Source organism: Episyrphus balteatus, chromosome 3, assembly GCF_945859705.1.
Source record: "Episyrphus balteatus chromosome 3, idEpiBalt1.1, whole genome shotgun sequence".
In the NCBI taxonomy this organism is placed as follows: Eukaryota; Metazoa; Arthropoda; class Insecta; order Diptera; family Syrphidae; genus Episyrphus; species Episyrphus balteatus.
Window position 1 is genome coordinate 66,378,235 of NC_079136.1, and position 25,866 is coordinate 66,404,100.

Genomic DNA, 25,866 nt, shown 5'->3' on the forward strand with positions numbered 1-25,866 from the left:
CCCCAACAAACAATTTAGCTTCGGTAAGACCTTACAGAGGCTTTTCCTTCTGTAAAGCTATATAGAATCAAAAATGTTAGTTGGAACCTTTAAAATTTAAACTTACTGAAGTCCCTTTTTGTCTCTAAATGGAGTAATATTATAAAGATGTTTATCTCTAAGCTTTTGTAAATCTGTTATGGGTCCCAGATCTACAACTTTTTCTATCAATCCATTCGAATCGACCAAGTGTCCATTTAAAAGTTCACTCGAAAATGATCCCATCTGACAGTAGAAATCATCGGCAGTTCTTGCATTTAGAATCCGTCTAAAAAATCAAAAAACATTAAAAAGATTCCTAAAACTTATTTATAAAAAGTCAAAAACTTACTCCTCTAATAGACTCCATAAAACTAATGCAGTTCGTAATAAAACATCACTACCTTCAATCAATACTAAATCCCATACTCTTAAGACACATGTCATTGGCAAACAGGTACAAAACATAGTCAAGAACCACTGCATTGTGAATACATTCGTTAGCGGTGGCTCAAAGGCATTCTCAACAGGTCCTTGTAATTTTTGTAAATGTTTCGCTAATCTAGGAAGCTTACTAGTCATCAATTCCCGAAATACTGCCATATCAGCTTGAAGGCCACCCAATGAACCACTAAAATAACCACTTGGTAATATACCTTCAACAAGATAGATCATAACTTTTATCGATTCGATTTCTTCTTTATCCATTACTTGGAGAATAAGTGCTCCGAGCATGTTGAAGCCCTGAAAAGAGTTAAAAAATATTTTATTATTAATTTGGAAAAGAGTTCAACTTTACTGAATCTTGCAACTCATTCTGCGACTCAATTCTGAAACATAAGTCTTCGACTCAAATCTGAGACTCAAATGTCAAATTTGCCAATCAAGCCTGACTCAAGTTAGTCACTCAAAATTGCGTCTCGAATCCAAAGTCTGCAACTCAAGTCTAAAATTTAAAATTTCGACTCAAATCTGTGACTCAAATTTACGTCTCAAATCTGGGACTTTAATTTGCAACTTATTTGTGGAATTCAAATTTTTGACCCAAATATGTGACTCAAATTTTTGACTCCAAACTGCGAATCAAGTTTGTGACTCAAATCTGCGACTAAAATTGGCGGTGACTCAAATCTGCAACTTGAGTCTGGAATTCAAATTTTCGACTCAAATCTTGAACTGAAATTTGCGACTCAAACCTGCTACTAAAATCTGTGAATCAAGTCACTGAACTCTGAGGTATAAATCTGAGACTCAAACGCAAATGATATCAGTTCTTGCAGTTTGGGGCTCAAATCGAGACCAATGTCTGTGACTCAAATCTGCAATTCGAATCTGTGACTCAAATCTGACACTAAAGACTGCGACTCAATTCTGAGACACAAAACTGCGACTCAAATGCTATTCAAGTCAGGGGTCGAATTACGGCATACGTTCGTTAACGAATGGTTGCTATGTGTCCCTATCGTTTTCTAATAATTAAATAGAGACAGAAATAGTCAAAACGTTAACGTATGATCGTAATCGTGTGCCGTAATTCGATCCCAGCTCTTCAAGTTCGAGACTCAAATTTAATATTCAAGAATGTTACTCAATTTTGAGACATAAATCTGCAAAACAATTTGGGAATTCAAATTTTTGATTCAAATCTGGGACTCAAAATTTCTCAAAAAACTCAAAAAACTCAATTATTTTCTACTCAAATTTGCGACACATAAGCAGGCATTCGATTCAAATCTCCGATTCAAATATTCGGTTTCAGTCTGGGACTTAAATCTGAAACTCAATTATGCGACTCAATGATTTGACTCAAGTCAATGCCTCAAGTTTTCGACTCAAATCTACCAAAGGCTGCGGGTCAAAGTGTTCGACTCAAATCTGCTACTCAACTCGGCTATTCAAGCTTGCAGCTCAATTCTGAGACATAAATCTGTGACTCAAATCAGCAACTCAAGTCAGCACACCTAAATAGCCACTCAATTCTGTGACTCAAGTCTGTGACTCAAATCTGCGACTCAAATCCAGACTCATTTTACAACTCACCTGACAATAACCAACTTCTGGATTAAATCGAGCATATCCTAAAAGTATTCGTTTAAGTTTCGCTTGATTAATAGTACCCGCTGGTCCCGAACACAGACTGGAACCCGTTCGATGGAGATCCTTTAAAAAAGAAAAAAAAAAAAAAGAGCAAAATAACTTTCATTGTATTGTATTTAATCCTAAATCAACTTTACACACCTTAACTATTTGAATACCCAATTCTTCGTCATCTTCTCGCCATTGTTCGCTGAAGCATTTGACTTCTTCCTTTTCCCAGTCAACGTTCTTTGATTTCAAATACTTGTCAGCCAATGCCAGCCACAACTGAAATGAATTAAAATCCAAAAAAAAAAATTGAATTACAATTTAATTTCCTGCGTCTGACTGGCAGCGCATCAAGAGACTCTGACGGCATGATGTAAATATCTCCGGCTGCTGTTTATTGTCTATTAGAAAATCAACTCTGTCGTTCATACCTTCCGCCTAAACTCGGGTGGCATTCCTCCTGGCAAACGGGCAACCATTTTCATTGCATGCAGCCATTGATTGAAATCTGATGAAGAATTTGTTTCATCAGCAATAATTGGCCTTCCCGCTGATGCTGCTGAAGCTGTTGCTGTTGTTGCTACATCACCACGTCCTTTTTGTGTAGTAGCAGCAGCACCAGGAGGTGAGGAGATACCAAAACGCATTTCCCGGCTCGATTCTCCTTAAAAGGAAACAATTGAATTGAATTTATTATCAAATTGCAGAAAATGACATCTGTTTTTAAGTTGAAGAGGAAGGTTGCAAAGGTTTAAAAAAAAAAATGAAATTTTCATGCTCATCTGGTATTTCTATAGAATCTATTTTAAGGATTTAATAAGCATGGTGTTGGTTTGATTTAGAAGGGCTTTTGGTAGGCAGGATTTTCAGGATTTTAAGGGAAAAAATATTGACGAGGATAACACTTTTAAGGATTAAAATTTTTTACTTGCGAATTGCTTTGCATACATTGCATTCAGACACTGTGGCGTATGCGTAACATTTTTTCTACAAAAAAATAATACAAAAAATCTACTTAAAGGCTTTAACAACTTATTTATTTTATCAAAAAACAACCTATGGATTGAAAAAAAAACAGGTATGCAACATTCCTTGCTTTTGCTCCCAGTTAAACTTAGTAATTAAAAAAAAAAAAAGAAACTCAAGTCTCTAATAAACTGTTTAAACTTTGTGTGTATGAGTGTATGTGAAACTATGTACACTACTAGGCACACTGTCCTATTATTATTATTCTTTGCATGCAATATCATAAACGTGCCCTAGATATCAAGTATACAAACTTAACCATCACCATCTCATGAAATGCATGCATGTAATCAATCCCTTTTTTTGCAAAGACCTTTTTAAGTGATTTAATCAGTTTTAGTCGTAGTGAAAGTGAATATAGGCAGTAATTTTTTTTATTTTTCAAGTGATTTTTGAAATTCATCGATTTTTTAAAGAACAATAAATTGAGCTTTGATAACTTTGTAAGCAAGGAAAATATATAACTACCTTACAAATTACTCATAAACTAATTTTCCATAAATAAAATGAGGATATGTACTCGTATTGTGTTTGTGGTTATTAAAATTAAGTGAAAATTAAATGTTTCAAAGAAGGTGCAATAGTTAAATATAGAATGTATGTAGGATAAAGTTCTTAAATCGCAGCTTGGTTTTAAACATTGAGTACACGGTACGATTTGAGGTGGACCTATATATTGTTATAAATATCGAAAGAGAGCACATACACCATATGATTTAAATAAATCACAAATTGTATATTTCGACATTTTTAAAGTTCAATCGTTTGCTGGTAAAAGAAGTTTTCTAATCGTCGATAATGATTGAATCAATGTAACACTCCTTCTTGTTTTCCATAGGAAACATTCAAATTCAATCTTTCGGTATGGGAACAGCAGATATAGTTAAAATTGTAAGAAATTCGCCGAATATTAAAAAAAATATATGTATAATGTATTATGTACACATTTTGCATTGAATTTTTCTTTTCAATGCAGACAATTTTTTATTTGCGGTAAAGTTTTTTAATGCAAAATATTTTTTTTTTGCAATCAAAATTTTAGTTTCAATGCAAATATTTTTCAGTTGCAATAATATTCTTTTTTATTGCAATTTTTTTTCAGTTGCAATCATTTTAATTTTAAATTTCAAATGCTTTTTTTTTAATTGATATTTTTACAACTTTGGTTATACTACACAAAAATCGCACGAGATCCAAATATTATACGATTTTTATAAGTAACGCGAAACTATTTGTTCAGTTGCGCATGAGCTTCAAGTTTAAACAATACTGCCAAGATATTTGTACATTTTCATTCCTAGAATCCTAGCAGATGTTGTTCAGATATGTACTTACTGTAACAGTGGAGTGTGTCTAGTCTAGAATGCTGGCAGAAATGATCAAAAATTCCTCCATAGCATAGTGCCTCTGTTTCTTAATTTTTCACTTGCGATTAACATTTTTGAATATAGCTTAAAAATCCATTTTATAACATATAGTGGAGTAACTAAGGCTCAAAAATTGGCAATATTAGGGAACCCGGTCGAACAGCTTAGATTTTGATGATCTTTTTTTTCAAACGTCGGTAATTAAAAATACTTTAAAGTCTATAGATTAAAAATTGCCGGTGTTGCCGTTTTGATTTTTTTAATTTAATTGAAGATTTTTATGAACAAAAACAAATTTTTTTCAAAAATTTTTCTTAAATTTCATAAATTAATTGATGCCAAAAGATTGTCAAGGAAATTCAAGGAAAAAAATATATGGGAGTGAGGGACAATCTTCCATAGTTCAAGCGATAGATGCAATTTTCTTATTAATTGACTTCAAACACAAACAAAAATATTTGAACACAACGGCAACACCTACAATATTCAAATATACATTTTTTTAAAGCTAGAAGCTTAGTCATATATGTAAAATTAAAATTAAGTTAATTGAATGAACGGCTTTTGAAAGAATGGTAATTGAACTCAGATTTTTGAAAAAAAAAATTATTGAAAAAATTTTAACATGTCGTTTTTTAAACTTGTTCGTAATATAAAATGCATTTATTTTCAAATTTTTTTGGCCGCATTTATTATGATTTCAAATTATAAAAGGAAATATGTATTACGGTTTATGAAAAAAATTAAAAAGTAATTCATTTTTGAAGAACTTTTTTTAATAAAAGTTTTAAAAAAAAATGTAACTTATTTTTTTTTTTAAAGTTCAACATCTAAACAATAAAATATTTTTTATTCATTTAATAACCCTTACTATTGAAAGTTAAATAGCAAAAATTTTAAGTTCCAATTTACCACAGTCTTTGAGAAAATTAATTATTTCAATGCAAAAATTCAGTTTTAATAAAAAAAAACCATTGAAATTGAAGTAATTTTTCATTTTTTTTTTCAAAAGTGTGATATATTTTACCTTTTTTGCTTCGAAATTCAACTGATAATATTTATTAATCCAGTTAAATAAGGGTTTAACCTCGGAATGAATGTTAGTAGAAATTTGTTTTGCTCAATATCTTCCTTTTGCCATTCTATAACATATCTCAAAAGTCTAGAAAAATCTCATGTCCGCTTGTCGCGATTTCAAGGTCATATCGCGAAATGGAGATTTTCAAAATTAGCAAAAATAGGCTATGGTAGTATATACACATATGATACATGATTTCAAGGTATTTTTTAATGCTGATTCCAAAAAATCTAAAATCAAGACAATCTGACGTCTCTGGAAAAAGTTATACCTGTTTTTCATCTGTCAACTCATATTATTATAACAGTTGCAAACTTACTGCCGAAAAACCCTTAAAAGTCATGGTAGATGAACCAAATTTTGCATGAAGATTTTAGAATCCATCATTATTAAAAATCAAAACAATCCCTTACAAAAAATATATATACCTACGAAATAATGGTATTTTTTGATGGAGGGGCAAATTTTAGGATATGCACTAAAGAAGATTCTTGTTCATCTTAGGAATAAGTGCAAATAGGCTAATTTTTTCATTTTAATCTTTGTTTGGATATTCTTTAACTACCCTCAAAAATCTAAAAAAAATCTCATGTCCGCAAGTCCTAATTTTCTTGGTTTGAAAATAAGGTGCAGATTTTAAAAAAATTAATAAGAAAAGTTTAAATTTTTATATGTATACCAACATAAGCGACATGATTTATAGGTATTTTTTAACACTAATTCCAACAAAACTCACAAACAAGTCAACCTGACCATCCCTGAAAAGTAATGCACCTTATTCATGTTGATCTGACACAAATATCTGAAGTGTAGTTTTCCAATTTTTTAAAATCTGCACCTTATTTTCAAACCAAGAAAATTAGGACTTGCGGACATGAGATTTTTTTAGATTTTTGAGGGTAGTTAAGAATATCCAAACAAAGATTAAAATGAAAAAATTAGCCTATTTGCACTTATTCCTAAGATGAACAAGAATCTTCTTTAGCGCATATCCTAAAATTTGCCCCTCCATCAAAAAATACCATTATTTCGTAGGTATATATATTTTTTTGTAAGGGATTGTTTTGGTTTTTAATAATGATGGATTCTAAAATCTTCATGCAAAATTTGGTTCATCTACCATAACTTTTAAGGGTTTTTCGGCAGTAAGTTTGCAACTGTTAAAATAATATGAGTTGACAGATGAAAAACAGGTATAACTTTTTCCAGAGAGGTCAGATTGTCTTAATTTTAGATTTTTTGGAATCAGCATTAAAAAATACCTTGAAATCATGTATCATATGTGTATATAATACCATAGCCTATTTTTGCTAATTTTGAAAATCTCCATTTCGCGATTTGACCTTGAAATCGCGACAAGCGGACATGAGATTTTTCTAGACTTTTGAGATATGTTATAGAATGGCAAAAGGAAGATATTGAGCAAAAAAAATTTCTACTAACATTCATTCCGAGATTTACCCCTTTTTTCTCCTTATTTTACTGTATTATATGGCCAAAAATTTTTTTTAAATAAATTCATATTTTATTAGAAAAAGTTTGGAAAAAAGTCATTTTAAATTTTTCTAATAACATTTTTTTTTTTTAATTCTGAGTTTGAGGACCATTTTTTCAAAAAGTCTTGATTAAATTTAGTGGATTTAAATTTAAGAGATAAGAATGAGCTTCTGGCTTTTTAAAAATGTATTTTAAAATATTGTAGGTGTTGCCGTTGTTTTCAAAATATTTTTTTTGTGTTTGAGGTCAGAATGTTAGAAAATTGCATTTATCGCTTAAACGATGGAAGATTGTCCCTTACAGCCTTTTATATATTTTCCTTAAATTACATAGAGAATCTTTTTCTATAATTTGTTTTATGAAATTTAAGCAAAAAAAATGGTTTTGTTAAAAAAAAAATTTAATTTTAATTTTAAAAAACAATACGGCAACACCGGCAATTTTTAATCTACATATAGACTTTAAAGTATTTTCAATTACCTACGTTTGAAAAAAAAAAAAATCGTCAAAATCAGAGCTGTTCGGCCGGGTTCCCTAATTATTTGCTTTAGTTACTCTACTAATAGAATTATATTCTTTCTAAATGATAATTTCTTATTTATAAATTCTGAATTTGAACGAAATTTGGCTTATAGTCATAGAACCCACAGCTCCACAACCCACAGGTATAACTACATAAAAGTAAGTATAAAGTTTTTATATTTATTTAATTCAAGAGTCTTTCAGCTTGAATTCGTGGCATTATAAAACTCGTGATATCATTATATAAAAAATTAATGTAGGTAAGTAACTAACTTATACTTACTTTAAATACACAATTTATGTAAGTACATAAGTACTTATTTGACCTGGTACTTATTTTACCAGGAATCAGGAATTTGGTAAAGCAACAGTTCTCATTGAAAGGTTAAAGGAGCTAGCAGATCTTAAAATTTGGACTCAAAAAGAGTTAACATTTTTAGTGGGAATGTAATTGAAGAAATTTGGATTGTTTTTGAACTAACTATAATACAAGTATCAAGGGGCACGGCCAAATTCTTTAGCAACTTTGGCACAAGACCCTTATTTACAGGAAACAACTCCTCCCTCTTACTTTCATAACAAAGATGCAAAAAATGTCATTTGTTGAGCTGCTCAAAACCAAACTGCTCACAAAGTTTCAACTACTTACAATAACAAGTTTCTGAGATATTGAGCTTTAAAAATTGCGAAAACCGTAACTGACTCACTAATTCACTAACAGATCATCAAAATTATGGAGAACTTCCTGCAATCGTAGAAACTTGTAATTTGGCAAATTGATGGGTCTAGTAGTGTATACAAAGGAAAAAATTCAAAATTTGAGATTTTCAATTCAGGGGGCGGGCGTGGTAACCGCCGATTTTCGGTGAATTTTCATCAAATATTATAAAGCACTTCTGATAGATAGCTTGGTATAATCTTATGCAAAAGAAATATTTAAAAAATAGACATTTTATAGTGGTGGTCCCCACTCCCCAGCCTTTAATATTCGATAAAGACTTGTCCCTAATACAATCACACAACAGCCTTAAAAGAGTTAGGAATATCGAAAACTTGAGATTTTCTAAGTAAAGTTGATAGAATATCCAAATACTGTAGATTTTAAATTCTACAGTAATACCTTAAGTAGTGAAATCACAACAAAAACATTATGTACCTACTCTTAAAAAAAGAGCCAAGTTCTCCTATGCATAAATTTTGCTGGTACAAAAAGTACTAAGATGTAAAACAAGTGTACCAAGTTCTTAAGTTTGGTTTTTAATACATTTGTATCAATACGATTTTGGATGTTTATACTAATTTTTCAAATACCGAAGTTTTAAAATCGGTAATCGGTGTTCAATTCTCTTTTCAAAATTGTATAACATTGTTGAGAATATTCCATAAATAACCGAGATAAAATGAATTTTCTTAAGAAATCCGACTTTTTTATTAGGTAATTTTTCCATATTATTTAGGTTTTTGTATTCTGAAAGGTTCTAAATGGGTACAAAACTTAAATAATATGGAAAAATTACCTAATAAAAAAGTCGGATTTCTTAAGAAAATACATTTTATCTCGGTTATTTATGGAATATTCTCAACAATGTTATACCATTTTGAAAAGAGAATTGAACACACCAACTTTTAAGGTAACTTGCCGAAATGTCGTAGTGCATATTTTTTACACTACGGTTCATTAAATTAGAGTCATGTAAAATTGTTTAGTACTTAGTTGGGCAAAAAAGTATTATTTGCTTTAAAACTGATGCAGCTGAGTTAAAATTTTTGAATGCATTTGGTAGCAGGGTTATTCAAGGTTCCGTAAGAAAAGAAAAAAAAAAAAATGAGAAAAATTAAGATTTGTAGTCACGGCACATGAAAAACCGTCACAGGGTGACCATTTTTTCGACTTTTTTCAAATGCCCATAACTCACAAAATATATGGCTGCGATTTTTTTTATTATTTTTCTGATAACTGTCACCACCTCCCCTATCTACCGTTTTCGTTTCGACGCTAACTTTTGGGACACCCTGTATAGGTGTCATTCGTATCGATGCTGGTTTTTTTCTCCATATATTTTTGGGCATTCTCCTCTGTCGCAATGACTTTAACTGGCGTTCATGTTCTATACATTACATACAGCTTACAAGAGTGCCTGCAGCCTGCAGAATCATTCATGTAGAACAGTAGAAGAAGGAACGTAGTTATATAGTATATAACTTCAAACTCACGTTATGTTGAAGAAGATTAAACTCAAAAATTCTTTGCGTGATACAAAATGCTTTCCAAAATACGAACAACTCATTAAATCAATCATGAGTTCCATACAAAATTACGTAATTAATCTTCTAAAAATTTGTAGTCTAAAAGCAAAGAATAATAAATTCAAATAAGTTTGGATAAAGTTTTGACAGAGAAAATTATTTTATTCTTTTTACAGGAAAACATCCTTTATCCTGAAAGACGATGTGTAACATAAAGTTTGTCTGGACTTTACTTTCAACATCCTCCTAATTATGCTTTCAGCTATAGAGCTAAATATTCAACTTGATTATAAAAAAAATCACGCTAAACAGAAAAAAATAAATAAATAAGAAATGAAAAATAACTACCATTTCCCATCCAAGTTCTATGAGACTATTTTTGTCCTAACATACAGAGAGTTTCCCATCAATGTTCAAATACATAAGTTATTGCCTCAGGAACTTACACATGGTAGTTAACAATGGATGATGATATGTAGGTACGGTACGATGAAAATCAATCTTTTATTTTCCCATCCAAAGCTCCCACTTAAAATGTTAGCAAGCTCTTTATCCTTATTTTATGGTAAAATAAGCCTTATCCTTATCAATTCTTTTCTAAGCTCTAAGGGATCCCAATCGAGATGAAGAAGAAACTCATTCTGTTCTCCCTAGAGAATACATTTCCGATGGAATGGAAAGTAGGTTCCTTTACATTAAAACAGGGCAAGTCAACTACCTTCTCACCGATTTGTATTTAGCGTACGCATTATCACAAACGTATTCACCCTCTTGGCATTCTTGGCTAGCAGTTTTGTGATAGACAGCAGCACGAAGGAGCACAAATAGAAGAGGCAAACATTTCAATTTGTACCCGATGAACCTACATTTTTTATGTACGTCTTTGTTTGCACGACAAATATCCCATAACTCAAGTACCTACTTGTAGATCAAACCGCAATGAGGCATTTTGATACGACAAAAAGCTAAAAAGCATACAACAAAAAAACATTCCTCGAGTTATTCTGTCATTTTTCCTTGTTTTCTAATTGCATTTGATTGTCTATGTTGTTGCTGATATATTTTTTTAATGGAGAAGTCATTAAAAAAAAATCTGCACTCGAAAATGTCACCACAAAAGAAAACTATAAGTGATATGGAATACAAAGAACTTCGATGTCATGATGTATAAACTCACATTTATAATTATGCTCCTGGATCAGGATAAAAGCAGCAATAAACCCACTTTTGGCCAAAAAACAAGGAAGACTCTGTAGGTACTTTTTTTTTGTCGTCGAAATGCCAGTGGGGAATTTATTCATCCACCCACAAAGAAAGGGAAACAATTTTTCAGATCAGATCTTGAATAGAAAAATAAATTATTGTGTAGAGTCCTTTTCTAGGCAAAAAAAAAAAAACCAAAGCATACGAGTGTATTTATAGTTAAGTGCGAGGAGACAGAATGAAAAACATTTTTATATAAATTTATTCCTGGATCCTGGTTGAATGAAATTCCGTATTCGCATTCTCGCAGCTAATGTAGTATTCATCAGCTTGTCAGATATAGCTATGACAGACGCGGCGACAATTCCAAGAAGGTCCTGATTGCCATTTTGTCTATGTAAAGAATTTTGCTCGCACAAGTGCACAGAATATAAACATTTTTCCAAGAAAAGGATTCTAAATTACACCGTTATTATGAGAAATGTTTATTTATGGTATCTCTCAGACACACAAACATGGTTTTTTAAACTATTTATCATTTTATTTTTATCTTTAAAGATAGAAAAAGTCTATAGAGCGGTAAGGATGGAATTTAAACATGTATATGGGTCAATTGCTTTCACCCAAAATGTTGTATACTCTCAAATAGTGCAGTGCCCTAAGGCGAAAAAAAAACGGCGGAAACCTAGAACATATTTGAATAAATTTTCACCTGTCCTTATAGGGTTAAGTTATAAATTTTGTGTAGAAGAAAAATGTTTATATTGAACCGAATTCTTGGAATGGGTATTATAAACGGTGCAAAGTGGGTTGAAAAGTCTTTAAAAAAATGTCATCGAGATCGTACTTTTGAATTGATAAATGGATTTTAATGATTTCTTCACTTTTTTTTTTCTTAAATGTCAAGGTTCAACATTCATATAGAATATTTCACAAAATAAAAACAGAATTAAAATATTTGCAGTTATTTAAGTTTAAAAACTCAGTAATTTTTCTTATTTTTCTTTTGCTGAAAATTACGAGTTTTACGGTTTTAATAATTGTAAATTGTGCTTTCGAAAACTACATACATATTTGGAATGTCATTTTTTACATACGAGTATCTTGAAATTAAATGACCACGGAATTAAAAAAAAAATATCAAATTACTTTATAAGACTGAATATTCAAAACGAATTTTGTTTTCTTAAATATATTTTACCTAACCCAGTGCACAAAAAAAGATTCTACATAAACCATTAGGCCACAGGTTTGTTCAGTCAATCAATTTAAATCTGGAAATTTAAAAAGTGTTTTATAGAAATTGTATTTAACGAGCTAAAGAAAATGTCAAATTTAACTTAAAAACCCCAATTTTGAAAATACGGAGGTTTTCAGGGTCAAAACTAAGCAGTTTTGATAAGTGTAGAAGCAATGGATGTGACTTTATATTAAAGTTTTGTTTTTATTTTGTTTGTCCTTATTAATGCAAAAAAAGAGTTCAACAAATCTGTAGAGTTTTTCAAGTTTATGTTTAAGTTTTTGAAAGCAAGTTTTGTTTTGCTTGACTTTATGTTGGACTTAACTAAAAGTATATCTTAGAAAATTTTCCTACGGCAGATTATTCAAGAGACAGATTGATTCATTTACGGGTCACTGTGGTGTATTTGTAACATTTTTTTATAGTTTTTTTTTTTTATGATATTGGTAAAGTATAAACTTTAATAGTTTGTAAATATTTACTATCTGCTTGTATAAAGCCTCATAATTATTATAATATATACAATCTTTTTGTTGCTCTTTGAAAATACATACTAAGAGATAGTCAATTTTTTTGCTTACAAAATTTTTCGAAATTGTTTTGACGTAAATTGTAAAGATTTTATTAAAAAAAAACATATTTGCATTCCAAAAGTAAACACATTTTATCAAAAATTACACTAATCTGCATTGAAATCCTCCTTCACTTTTCTAAAGGATTTAGGTATGCTAATTCCGAATTCGAGGTCAAAATTGCTCTAGCACGTCAAGGTTTTTTAGATATTTCCGTTAGAAAACTAGAAACACCCCCTTTTTTTTGCTGTTTTCAAAGCAATATTTTGAAGTAAGGTTATATTTTTCAACTGAACTTGTTACGTTTTATAAAAGAACTTGTTTTTTTCTTTTAAATTCAGTTTTAATCTTTTTAATATCTGTTTTCTTCTCCGATATATCTTAAATTTATTTAAGTTAAGTAGGTTTGGCATATTGTACCATAAATAAACTGATATTAAAAAATTAAGATTTATTTGTCCGAAGAACAAAAGTATTATTTTCGAATGGATTTTGATATACAAATTCCGAATACGAATTATAAAATTTTCTAACAGCTCTCGTTTTCGAGATATGTATACCTAATAGTTTTTTTAAAAGATTTTCTTTAAAAAAAAATTGTTTTTTTTTTTTATTTTCTAGTGCGTAAATCTCAAAATACTGACATGATAGAATTTTTACGAATTCGGATTCGAACTCAGCACATCAAAAACTATATAAAAAGTATATATTTGTTCCTGGGACAAACAAATCTGAAGCTTTGTAGTGTAGTGTATCGAGTGCTTTATCACTAATTATATATTTCTTAATAGCAAAACAGTACATAAAATTATAAAACAAGTATAAATTTGTTTTAATATATTTTATAAATTTTTTTGAGATTTTACATTTTCTCTAATTAAGATGTTTCTGTTCATGCGGGATTAATTTATTAATAAGCTGAATACAATTAATAGTTTTAATTTTGTATAAGGTCAACCGAATCTGAAAGTTATATTTTCTACAAACTACTCACATTTTTCAAAAATCATTTTAAAAAAAATGTTACGTGCTTGAATTTTTCTGAAAACAGATTTATATTCAGGAAAGTCAAATCTTTCATAATTATTTGAAGGAGATAAAAAAGCTAGATTTTTCAGACCAGTTTTGTGATAGCAGCCGAAGATGTTAAAAAGAATGTGTTTGCAATCAAATGTTTCGGATTTGCTCAACACTTTGTTAGACTCGTTGCTAGAACAAAAAAAAAAAACATTTGTTCAACACGCTGGTTATGAATTCAGCAGGGGTAGAAACCCCTTAACTCGATTGAAAGATATTTGAGACACATTTTTCTTTGACAGTTCACTCAATAATGTCAAAACTGATTAGCATTTGGTATTCCAGCTGTAGAGCTGGGTAGAGTTCACAACGAATTGGAGCACCGCCTTCAAGCAATAATCACAATAATTGAAACAAAAATAAAAATAAAAAACTAAATTGGAATTGACATCAAAAAGATTAAATTAATTAAGTAGCATTTTTTAGACTTTTAGCATGCTTTGCTAAGGTTCCAAACAAACATGCTCAAAGAAAGAACCCAGGAAAGGAAAAGGTATTTCTATTCATTTTTAGCCTGCGAAAATAAGTTTTCGGAGCTCAAAGAACTAATTTAGTATAATTGTAATAATTTATAAAAACTTTTGTAAAAACAAATATTTCATAAATTTTAATTCAAATATATATGCATTAAAACTTAATTGTTCAAAGACACAAGCAATCATGTGCACATAAGCATAAACAAAATTAAACAATATTAAAAGGAAAAAGCAAAAAATATTTTAATTACCTGAAGTTTCATTCGAATCCTTTTGAACGTAGCTACCAGCTAAGTTCTTAATTGAATTAAAAAGATGGCTCATGTCAAAACAATAAGTTCTCTTGGGCTCTCATCATTATTATTCTAAACTTTATTATATCAAAGGAAGCTGTTTGCTTTTTTGATTTTTTTTTCTACTTCTTAAATATTAATTCGAAGACACTTTTGGCTTGTTGGCACCATATTTTTCAAATAAAAAAAAAAAAACTTTGACTAAACAAAGTTTTTTGTTTTCCTTTCCTAAGTAAATAAATTTATTTATGCATAATCCAATAAAAGTGCTTTTCATAATTTTTTGACAAAATATAAAGGACCTCTGAATATCTTTGAGCCAAATAACAAAAAAATAATAAATTTTAATTTTTTAACCCCGATTTATGCATAGAAAGTTAAAAAAAGTTTTTTCGGGAAAGTGGAAGTGATGTTTAACTTTCTAGAAAGTTTATGATTTCATAAGCAATTTTTTTTGTTCTTCTTTTATTAACAAGATTGTTTTTCGTGTTTTGCTTGTAGATGATATGTAGAAATGTTCGAAACATAAATCGAAAGGGGTAGGTAGAAAAATTCGACAAACATGGACGAAACCATTGAAGCAGAATTGTAAACAGAAACCTATTTAAGAGTTAAGAATTTGAAAACCGGCAAATTTTGAAAATAGAACAAAAGTAAAACTGCAAACAAAATCTTCTATTCATCAAAATCAAAATTAATGAAAAATGAAAAGGGTTGACAAACGTTGGTGGTACTATCCTTATAGTAATTTTTGGGACGTAGTTAAGTTAGATAATAATAAATAATAAAATCTGCTATTTGTCAAATTGTCTTTATATTTTTTTAAGGTTACGTATAATATTTCATAATTTAACCTTTTTTTAACCATTATGTAACGCCATTAAAAAAATAATGTTACGTAAATAAGTTTTATAGCTGAGAAACATAGAATGATTTTGGTTATTGAAAGACACAAATTCATTGTTAGTTAATAAGGTCTGTTTTTTTTATGGTAACGAGTCACGTGTTGAAATATTGTATCGTTCTCAAACAAATTTTGGAACTAAAAATTATATCATTTCAATAAAATGCAAAAAAAAAAAAAAAACAACAACAAGAGTATCTATGCATAATTTATTTTAATTTGCCATAAATAAACAAAGGTTATGTTTAAATTCATAAAGATAGGTACACGTGTGTCTATTGAATGTAAAGAAATAGAAAATGAAGAATGGAAAAATAATCCGTTTAAGATTCTTAACTTTTTCGAAACCATTTATCTTTTAAACCTGGGGATGTTTTAGACACAAAGTAAATAAGTAATACATAAACCTACGATTCCAAACAGAAAAAAAAATATCTAGATGGTTAGAGGATAGATTTGAACCCGGACCTCTGGAGTGACAGTCTATCACCACACCGTAACCATTGCGCTTTCACGGAATTTGACGATAACTTTCTCATTGCATGCAGTATTTTTACTCTTAAATGGCATCTTCAAATTCAGAACAGATTTCTTTAAATATCATTGATAATAATAACACTAGTTTACAAAAAGTTAAAATTATTTTGGACACCAAGTGCCGTTATACTTTTCGAAAATCTTACCTTTTTTTAAAAAAATGTTAATGAATAGCTTTTCGAGATATGATTTTTCAAAGTTTTTTATCATTGTTTTTTTTCCATGCAGTATTCGGACTATATCTTGAACAAAAGAACCGGACGGCACCTGAAAGTTGAATAAATAAGCTAGAAACACTAGAATAATTTTTTCTATCTCACTTCAGATGTTTCAGGGTAATGTATCAAAACATTTTTTTTTAAATCGATTTTATAAAGGAAATTTTTGACAGCGAAATTTCTTTCGAATCCTCTCAGTTTTAAATTCTTTATATTTTGGACACTTCCTGACAAAGATAACAAGATACTTTTCTTCAAAATCAATAGATACGTTTTGAAGATGTGATCCTTTTCATAACGATCAAAATTTTCGACTCTTTTTGTTACTTTCCGAGTTTTTGTCTATAACTTGAAGCCGAATTTGAATGTTTTTACTTTGTAACTTTTTGTAGATAATTACATTTCCTAAAATTTTTAAGAATTAAAAAAATTTAAAAAAAAACCTTAAGAAAAACTATTTAAAAAAGAGAAAAAAACTACATTTATGTTTTTATAAATAGTTTATTTTTACGCTTTGAGCATTTATGGATATTGAACATGTGAAGGAGAAGAGAAGATACTTTATTTTTTAATATGATGGTCACAAAAATTGAATACGAATAAAATATGTCTTTTTCAACAATTTTTCTTTATAAAAATAAGGTTTTGAAATGAACAAGAACTTAATTGTCCATAGGCTGAAGTAATAGCTATTTCTAAACCAAACCAATCATCAGACTCCTTTTTAGTAGTGCTAAGTAACTTTATGTTCAGTTAATTTTGAAAATTGCCAGTGTGGGACTTGAACTCACATCCAAGCGATTGCGAGGCCGACGAACTACGTGCGTATCAACGCTTCCGCTTGACAATTCTAACCCAGAACAGGTTTTCCAACTATCAAGTTTTAAATAGCACCACTAAAAAGAGTCTGGACGATCGAGTTGGTCACAGTGAATTTAGTAGTAACACACACAAGTTATTGTTGTTCATTCAAAATCTTCAAAAAGTAATTTTCATTGTTTTATTTTTTGTTTAATCATAGAACTTATCAATAATTTTAATTAATACGTTTAACGAGATTTTTACAAATGAAAATTTAAGATAAAGTACAAATACTTAAACCGTTTTTTTTTTTTTTTTTTAAACTACTATAGTACAGGAAAATTAGTAAAAAAACAGGCATTTTGTGGAACGAAATATAGGACGGGACGCCAACCCCCTCAAATTGTTCCTTAAAGTTCCGTATCTTTGGTTTAAAAAGTCATACAATCTTCAAAAGTATACCAAATTAATGGAAATTTGGTGTTCTACAACTTTTATGAAAATCAAAAATTGTATAACTGTCATAGAGACTGAGAAAAAATAGAAAAAAAAACGCGTTTTTCAAAATGACGGATTTTGCCAGGGGGTTGGCGTTCCGAAAACCAGTACTTAAGCTTTTCTAATACCCTTCTTTCAGATTTGAAAAAATCAGCCGTAGTATATTTCGAAAAAGTCTATCTTTCCTGTAGGTACTACTAGTTATTTCAATATTAAAGTCAATATTCCATATTATAAACTTGTTCTTATTTCGGACTTACATTTTTCGGTTCAACATTTTAATATAAAGTTTTTTTATTTTCTTTCTTCAGTAGCTTTTATTGTTTAAGGTTAAATGCAACAAGTTGGAAGGTCTTGTCGCAGTGTTTACCAACGTGGAACAATTAGATATAATAGGGGCAATTTGGAATAATGCAGCATTACACTTCTCTTTGAAAAAATTGTAATTCTTGTGTTTCCACTCTTGAATAATGTAGGTATGTATAAGTATTTTTAAACGGTCTGGGCTCTGGCCCTTGAATCTGTTATTTATGGTGTCAACTGTTTAAACTCACTTCGCTCAACAGTTTTATTTAAAGAGCCTCTTCTGAAATTAAGAAAAAAGTACAGATGTTGTTGTTTAATGATGTTCCGAACAGCATTTATTGTTGTTTAATCACCCTGTCTGGAACAGTTCAGAACAGTATGTTCTACACTTTTTTTTATTTAAATAAGAACAGATTTTTTAAAACAGTCAAATTTTTTCTGGTCTTCCATGTTCTCTTCAAAAACATTTCTCCAGAAATAAAACTAATAACACTACTTCCTATCAAATTAGCCCAGGCATAAAAGTAAATCAAATTGCATGCGGGACAAATTTATTTTTTCAAGAAATGTGTTTGGGTGAATGTCTTTATCATAAAACTCAATTTGTTAGGATGATAGGACGTCCGTCGGGAGCAGTTTATTAAATAGCTCCATTTTAACCAAAAATGTCCAAGAGCATACTTATTCACAATAAAATTATCTAAAAAATGATATACATATGTACAACAGAATTCCGTGAGTTAATTAAATTCAATTTAATAGTTGATTATAGTCGGGATTTGTCTCTCAAGGTGAAGGCAAAATGACATTTTTTCAAATAGATATCTGACGAACTTTTGATTTGTTTTGGGTTATTCTTCAAAAATGAGTTAAATCACTTTTAATTATTTGTAACTGTAACCATGGCGGCTCCCGAGCACCCATCATCCCAACAAATGGACTTTTATTCCGCAAAAAATGCGATTTAATGCCCACAGTTTGACTAATTTGTCTGGGCTAATAAATATTACCTATGTAGTTAATTTACTTTCAAACTTTTTGCGTATACTTTTTTATATTTGACTTTTATCAGTCATTCAATTTAATTGAACATTTAAAATTTACGGTGTTAATTCTTTCTATTCACATGATTTCAGGGGGACATGAGGATTTTAAAAATACTACTTTATATACGATAAAAACTATGTATTACCATTCTGAAATTCCCTATAGACGCGCATATTAAAAAAAAAACTGGCCACCAAATAACAAATTTCAAATTTTTGTTGAAAGAGAAGTTATAAAAATATTAACTTCTAATTTAGCGAGTTCATTATTGTAGAAAATAATAAAAAATGAAATTTATAAAATTCATTAATTCGTGGTTGTAGTGAACGAAATCCTAAGATAATGAAATTAAAAATACACTGAACGAAAAAAAGCAAATATTTTCTGAATTGGTTGCGATAGAACTTTTTTCTATTTGGTTTTAGAACAGTCATAAGCGTGGTTTCTCGTCATGTCAGGCTATCCATTCTTTACCGGACACCCTGTATAAGTTTAAAATATTGTTTAAAATATTATCAGGAGATAAATTTATAATTTCATACCAAAAATTTTGAAAAAAAGACATTAAATTTTAATTTTTTTTTTTAATTTTAAGTTTCAGGAAAAATTTTTCAAAAAAAACTTCATTCAATTAACTTGATTTTAAAATAATTAAGGTAACGAATTACATAGTAATTTATTACTGTAGGTGTTGCAGTTCTGCTAATTTTTTTACTTGCGATATAGGTACTATGGGGCAAGTTTAGGATTCGTAAAAAAAATCGAACTCGAGATAACAATTTTACATGACATTACGATGATGGAGAATGCCAAAAAAGTGGGTCCGGCAATTCTGTCTGTCTGTCTGTCTGTCTGTCTGTCTGTCTGTCTGTCTGTCTGTCTGTCTGTCTGTCTGTCTGTCTGTAAGAACCTCGAGCTACAGCCTAAACTACTGAAGCGATTTTCTTCAAACTTGGTAGTTAACAGTTTTAGGTGATTCCCTAGAGGAGAAATTGAAGTTTTTTTTTAGGACCAAAACTAACGGTACCTGTCATATAACGGAAACAGAAAAGTTGATTTATTTCAAAAACGGCTCTAACGATTTTGATTAAAATTTTTTTGCTTACTGTTACAGATAAGAGCCTCCTTTGATAATAAAAAAAAAAATATTTTTTGTATTGTTATTAACGGTACCTGCCATAGAACGGTTTTTTGGATTTATGAATTTCTCAAAAACTACAAAACAGATTTCGACCAAATTTTTAATACAGAAACGTTTAAACAATCATTATTTAAAAAAATTTTTAATTTTTCAAAAAACACATTTTAGGATTTTTTAAAAAATATTTCAAAATTTTTTCTTGAAAAATCAATTTTTTGGAAACGAGTTGGTGAAAAATTTTGAAATTTTGTTTTTTATGTGTAAATTAATTATTTATTCAAAATTGCATATCATTTTGAAAAATGTTAGAAAATGTTTATATATAAAAAATTATTTTTTTTAAAAAACGACTCTAACGATTTTCGAAAATTTTTTTTCTAAAAATTTGTTTTTATACTAGAAATAAAATGGCATACTTAGTTTTTTGTAAAAGATCATTTAAAACGGCATTTAATTATTTATAAAAACAGATTTTATTTTTTTTTGCACCACTAACGAAATTCCGTGAAAATATCAAATTTTAAATGTTCCCTTATTTTGTTCAATGAAAAACTTTAACATTAGAGTAACTTTTACCATAAGAGCAAGTACGTGCGACCCCAGTCGTGCAATTTATTTTTGTTTGAAGTCATTTTTGAGAATATTGTTTCTTCTTACCGCTTAAACGATGGAAAATTGCCCTTTACACTTTATTCCTTAAATGATCACTGGTCTGCAAAATTTAACTTTTTTTTTCTCCTTCAAATAATTTTTTGATACTATAAAAGATTAGACTTTTCTGAATCTAAATCTGGTTTCAGAAAAATTCTATCAGGTACCATTTTTGTAAAAATGATTTTTGAAAAATGTGGATAGTTTCTAAAAAATCAACCTTTTAGATTTATTTGAACTCGTTTAAAATTAAAACAATTTGTAGCATTGCGCTTAAATTTGGAGGACTTATTACTCGTAATATGGCCTATCGATTGACACCAAATATGTCCTTTTACATTAATGTTTACTCATATTTTAAAATACTGATTTATAAAAAAAGCAAAATTATCGAAAACCTTTACTTTTTAGTAAGTCCAACATGAACAAAAACACCTTAATTAAAGAAAATGTAAAATATCAACGCCCATTATAATTAAAAAGTCAAATATGTAAAGAAAACCATAATAAAATACATTAAACAAAATTTTAACGTGTTTTGTAATTTTATATACTATTTATCTATTTAGAAATATCTTATTTGTAATAAACCATTCGATAAAATGCCTTGTAAAGCTTCAGATTTGTTTCTCCTAGAAACAAAAGTATACTTTTCTTAAAGTTTTTGATGTGCTGAGTTTGAATCCGAAGTCAAAAAAATTCTATCACGTGAGGATTTTAAGATATTCGCATTAAAGTATCACAAAATCAAGTTTTTTCTTAGAAGATCTCAATAAAAACTACTATATCTCACAAATCAGAGCTGACCGAAATTTTATGAGTTCGGATTCAAAATCAGCACACTAAAGTCCATTAGAAAAGGATATTTTTGTTCTAGGGAGAAAGATATATTAATTTTTAGAGATCAGTTTTTTTTATGATAAGATATGCCAAACTTACTAAACTTACTTAAATTTAGATATCTCGGAGAAGAAAAGAGATATTAAGAAGATTGAAACTGAATTTGAAAGAAAAAAATAAGTTCTTTTATAATACCGTAACAAATTTAATTGAAAAATATTACATTATGCCAAAATATTTCTTCGAAAACAGCAAAAAAATGGGTTTTTGAGATTTTCTAACGGGAATATTTAAAAAACGTGACGTGCTAGATCGATTCTGACTTCGGATTCAGAATCAGCATCCTTTAGAAAAGTATAGTTTTATTTAAAGGAGGATTTCCTTGCAGACCAGTGTGATATTAAGGCAATATTTTGATATCATTTAATAGGAATTTGAACAAAAATCTTAATCTGAACCTTAAAAAACAATACGAAAAAGCGGTATCTTTTATCCATAAAGGTTTAAATAATGACGTTTGAAAAAAATAAATCATCAAAACCGTAGCTGTTTGGCTCAGTTTCCCTATTATTGCCATTTATGAAGCCTTACATACTAGATACTTGATAACGTAAAAACTAAAAAAAGAACACTAACAAAATTCACCTTTATGCAATTAAATGATAAATAATTCTAATCAATCATCCGCAGTATTTTCAAACATTTTGGATTTTAATTATCAATAGGGGTATTGTTTTATTTCAAATTAAATGAAACAATTCCAACAATTAAACGTTTTAAATATAATTATTTAAATATAAAATATTAAAACATTAAGAAGTAATCCAAATTCCTAAATCCCCAACAAACTTAAATTAAAATAAAATTCCCCAATTCTCCAAATACAATTATCCAACCAAAAAATTACTAACAAAACCAAATCAAGTATCCTTCGTATATAATGTACATTTGAAATAAGAGAAATACGAAATTTGACCATCATCAAAAGTCCCCAAAGTCTTCTAAATTAAACCCAATGGGAGGGACATTATATCATATAAAAGTAACATTTTTCTCATTGATATATTTGAATCCAACTTTGTAACAGAAAATGAAAAACGACTTAAGCTTTCCATATAATGGAATAGGTACTTACTCTATAAAGAATGATTTTGACCTTTTAAAAATGTAAAAGATACTCACAGGATCATCATTCATCTTTAAAAATTGACAAAAAGAAATTAATAATTTAAATGTCAATTTTAAGCTTGAAGACGATAACGATAGGTAAAAGTATACCCTGGAGGGTGGCTAAATGTTTTCTTTCCATCATATAAAGGTTAAATGTCATATAATTGAATATAAGTAAGTGTGTAGGTTTTGGTATCAAAAGAAAAATTGCCCTTTGTTCCTAAAAATAAACACAAATACTTTCTTTATACAATAAAAACACAAAAAAAAAAAACAGTATATCTAATATTTTACCTTGTCAGAAAAAAAAGAATATATTCAAGAAAGTCTCCTGTCGACTTTCTTCAATTTCCTCTTTTTTTATCTCAACCTGTTGAATTAACAAACAAACATATACAAAAAAAAAAACAGATTTTAAGTACCTACATCGCTTAGAAAAAAACATCAAGAAGGTAGAAAGAGAGTAGCTAACGTCCATGAAAAACATTAATTTAGAATAATAAAATATACAGATACATCAACACAATCATGCAACAGTGAAAAAAGATACAAAAATATATTTAAAAAAAAAACACACACTCACACAAACACACCGTAGTTATATTTTTATTTAAGGATAAAGTTCATCTCGAAATATACAGAAGAGTAGTGGAAAAAAGGTGCAAAAAAGACTCAAAATATTATTACAAAACTAAAAGATAGAAAACATCGAGAAATTCATTTTTTAGAAAAATAAATGCGTAATCACCCATTTTCCAAAATCTAGTTCAGCCTTTTTTTACGATATTCGACAAAAATAATTATTATCCTTGCATCGGCAACGACGACGTCCTTAAGACAGATAAAGTGTTATAAAATTATCCAACACTTTTTTTTTTAGATAATGTATCTTTTTCTCAGCTAAAAAGCAAGCTGGTAAAAGGGGGGTTTTCACAGAATTGGCAAATAAACTAAAAAAAAAAAACTAAAAAAAATTAGCCACAAGAGCGTTTAGAATTCTTCTTCTTCTATATTTCAACTTGACCCACTTTTTAACCAGAAAAAAATAAAAACAAAGTAAAGTGCCAAAATAAATACAAAAAAAAAATAACCCTTAAGCACTTTTCACCAATCAATTTTTCGTCAAAATTTATTTTTTTTTTTTTCAATTTTTGTGAACAAACCAATATTCGAACCACTGTATCACACTTATCGCGGTTTTTTCTTAAATAACATTTTATTACATAAAAATTAATTTTTTTATTAATTTTTTAATTTTCTTCTATATTTTTTTTCTCATTTCACCAAGTACTCGTCGTCGTGAGTATTGATATAATTTTTTTCTTCTTTAGCTGGTCGTCGATCGATATTTTGAATGTGAACAATGCAAATTTTTCACACATAACTTTAAGGGTATTATTATAAAAATTAACATAATTTATTCACACTAACGAATGTCGAAAAGGGTTGTTTTCGAAAAGATGTAGAAAAAATACGAGTAAAACGAAAAGTTAAAAACCTTATATTTTCAAAAAACTTAAATTTTTCTCTCTTCTGGTACCGAAGGAAAAAAAAAGGATTTGGAGAGCACAAAAAAAAATGTGACAGATTTAGATAACGGGACGAGTAGTGTTAAAGTGTGTGCAAGCGATTGGAAGTTTAGAAGTTCACTGCTAGAAGAAAAGAACGAGCCAACGACGACAACGAGCCAATATACTGACAAAAGGCAATCTTCAATGAAATTTTTTTTTATGTTGTCTCAAAATTTTTACGAGTACTTATGCATTTCCTTATTCAAAAGTGTATCTATGAGGTTTGTTATTGAAGAAAATTTGATGGTATTTGTATATTTTGACAGAATTAGGACATGCGTAGTTGGTTTGTTGATAAGATTTTTTTAATTAGACTTACCGAATTTTGACGAAGATACTAAAATGTCAAGAAAACCACAAAGGATTGTGCGATAAGTGCGGTTTTTGTCTCGACTTATGAGGACACGTTCCAGGTATTTACTTATGAGGCGGATTTCGAATTTTAGAATTTCACAAATGTCTTCGAGAACTTTGGGACCTTAAAAAAAAAATTATTTATTTTTTTTTTATTTTAATGCGAGTTTTTTGTCATACTTAGCTTTTCTAAAAGACGTTTTTCATATAATTTTGGGTGCATTTTTTTCTTTTGAGGTTTTGCTGGAATATGACTATAAATTTCTTTAAGTAGAGAGTTGAGGAGGTTCTTTGTATCACTAAAATAAAGTTTTAAGTTTTACAAGTAAACACAATGGAAGTTTGAAATTAACTGATAAAGACGGCTTTGGCCTTAATGGGTTCTTACCTCATTTTGTTGAACCCACAAAACACAATATAAAATATATGTTAATTATGCTTAGCTTATCTTTTAAATTAAAGAAACAAAGAAAAATATAAACAAAAAAATAGAAGAAATGAAGACTTTTTCATTTACTAGGTTGCCATTTGTTTGACTTTTTGAAAAGTAAACGATTTGAATGAAATTAGTTTCAGAGAGGAAGAAACTCAACTACCCCACAATTAAGGCCTAGGGCAAAAGCGGTTGATTTGTTGGTGACGATGACTTCTAAGAGAATTTCATTGCAACTTGTTCTCTTGGTCATTTCCTTTCGCATAAACAAAATGCATACTTACATACAAGAAGATACAAGTAAAAAAAGTCGAAATATGCTGTTGCTGACTTCTGTTAAAATTTTGAGTTTAAAAATTATTTTTTCAAAAACTTTTAACTAAAACAACATTATTTAAAAAGACAATTAAATAATAGTTTTATGGTTTAAAAAAAAGATGTAATATAAGATTGTAGGTGTTGCCGTTTTTTTTTTTTTTAATATTTTTTTGTTATACATATGTACTTATAAGGTTTTATTTGGCACTCTCTGAAGTAAAAAATTAAAACAAAATAGAACCCATCCAGTGTGCTTTTTGCCATTTTGAATTTTGTCACTACACACAATCAGGAACACGCTTGCAAAAAGACATTTCCGAGTCAGGTAACTTTTCAATAAAAATTTTCCACTTTGGGCCCTTCTGCCACCATCCAT

At 29.1% G+C, this 25,866-nt stretch overlaps 1 protein-coding gene across 6 annotated transcripts in view; it reads right to left on the reverse strand.

Moving 5' to 3' along the window:
- The window catches only part of LOC129913847 (microtubule-associated protein futsch), a 34,564-nt gene extending 9,294 nt beyond the window's left edge, over positions 1-25,270 (reverse strand). For 4 of the 6 annotated variants that reach the window (XM_055992764.1, XM_055992763.1, XM_055992762.1 and 1 more), the window contains exons 1-8: positions 25,128-25,270; positions 24,920-25,038; positions 24,705-24,863; positions 2,535-2,767; positions 2,257-2,382; positions 2,059-2,178; positions 371-762; positions 107-307 (exon numbers count right to left, since the gene is read on the reverse strand). In XM_055992764.1, the coding sequence (XP_055848739.1) occupies positions 107-307; positions 371-762; positions 2,059-2,178; positions 2,257-2,382; positions 2,535-2,767; positions 24,705-24,863; positions 24,920-25,038; positions 25,128-25,132 (1,355 nt within the window). In that variant the 5' untranslated portion in view covers positions 25,133-25,270. Of the gene's footprint in view, positions 1-106; positions 308-370; positions 763-2,058; positions 2,179-2,256; positions 2,383-2,534; positions 2,768-14,659; positions 14,879-23,562; positions 23,706-24,704; positions 24,864-24,919; positions 25,039-25,127 lie in introns of those variants that run through there. The other 2 variants (XM_055992766.1, XM_055992767.1) reach the window with 2 other exon arrangements.
- Between the last annotated feature and the right edge of the window lie 596 nt (positions 25,271-25,866).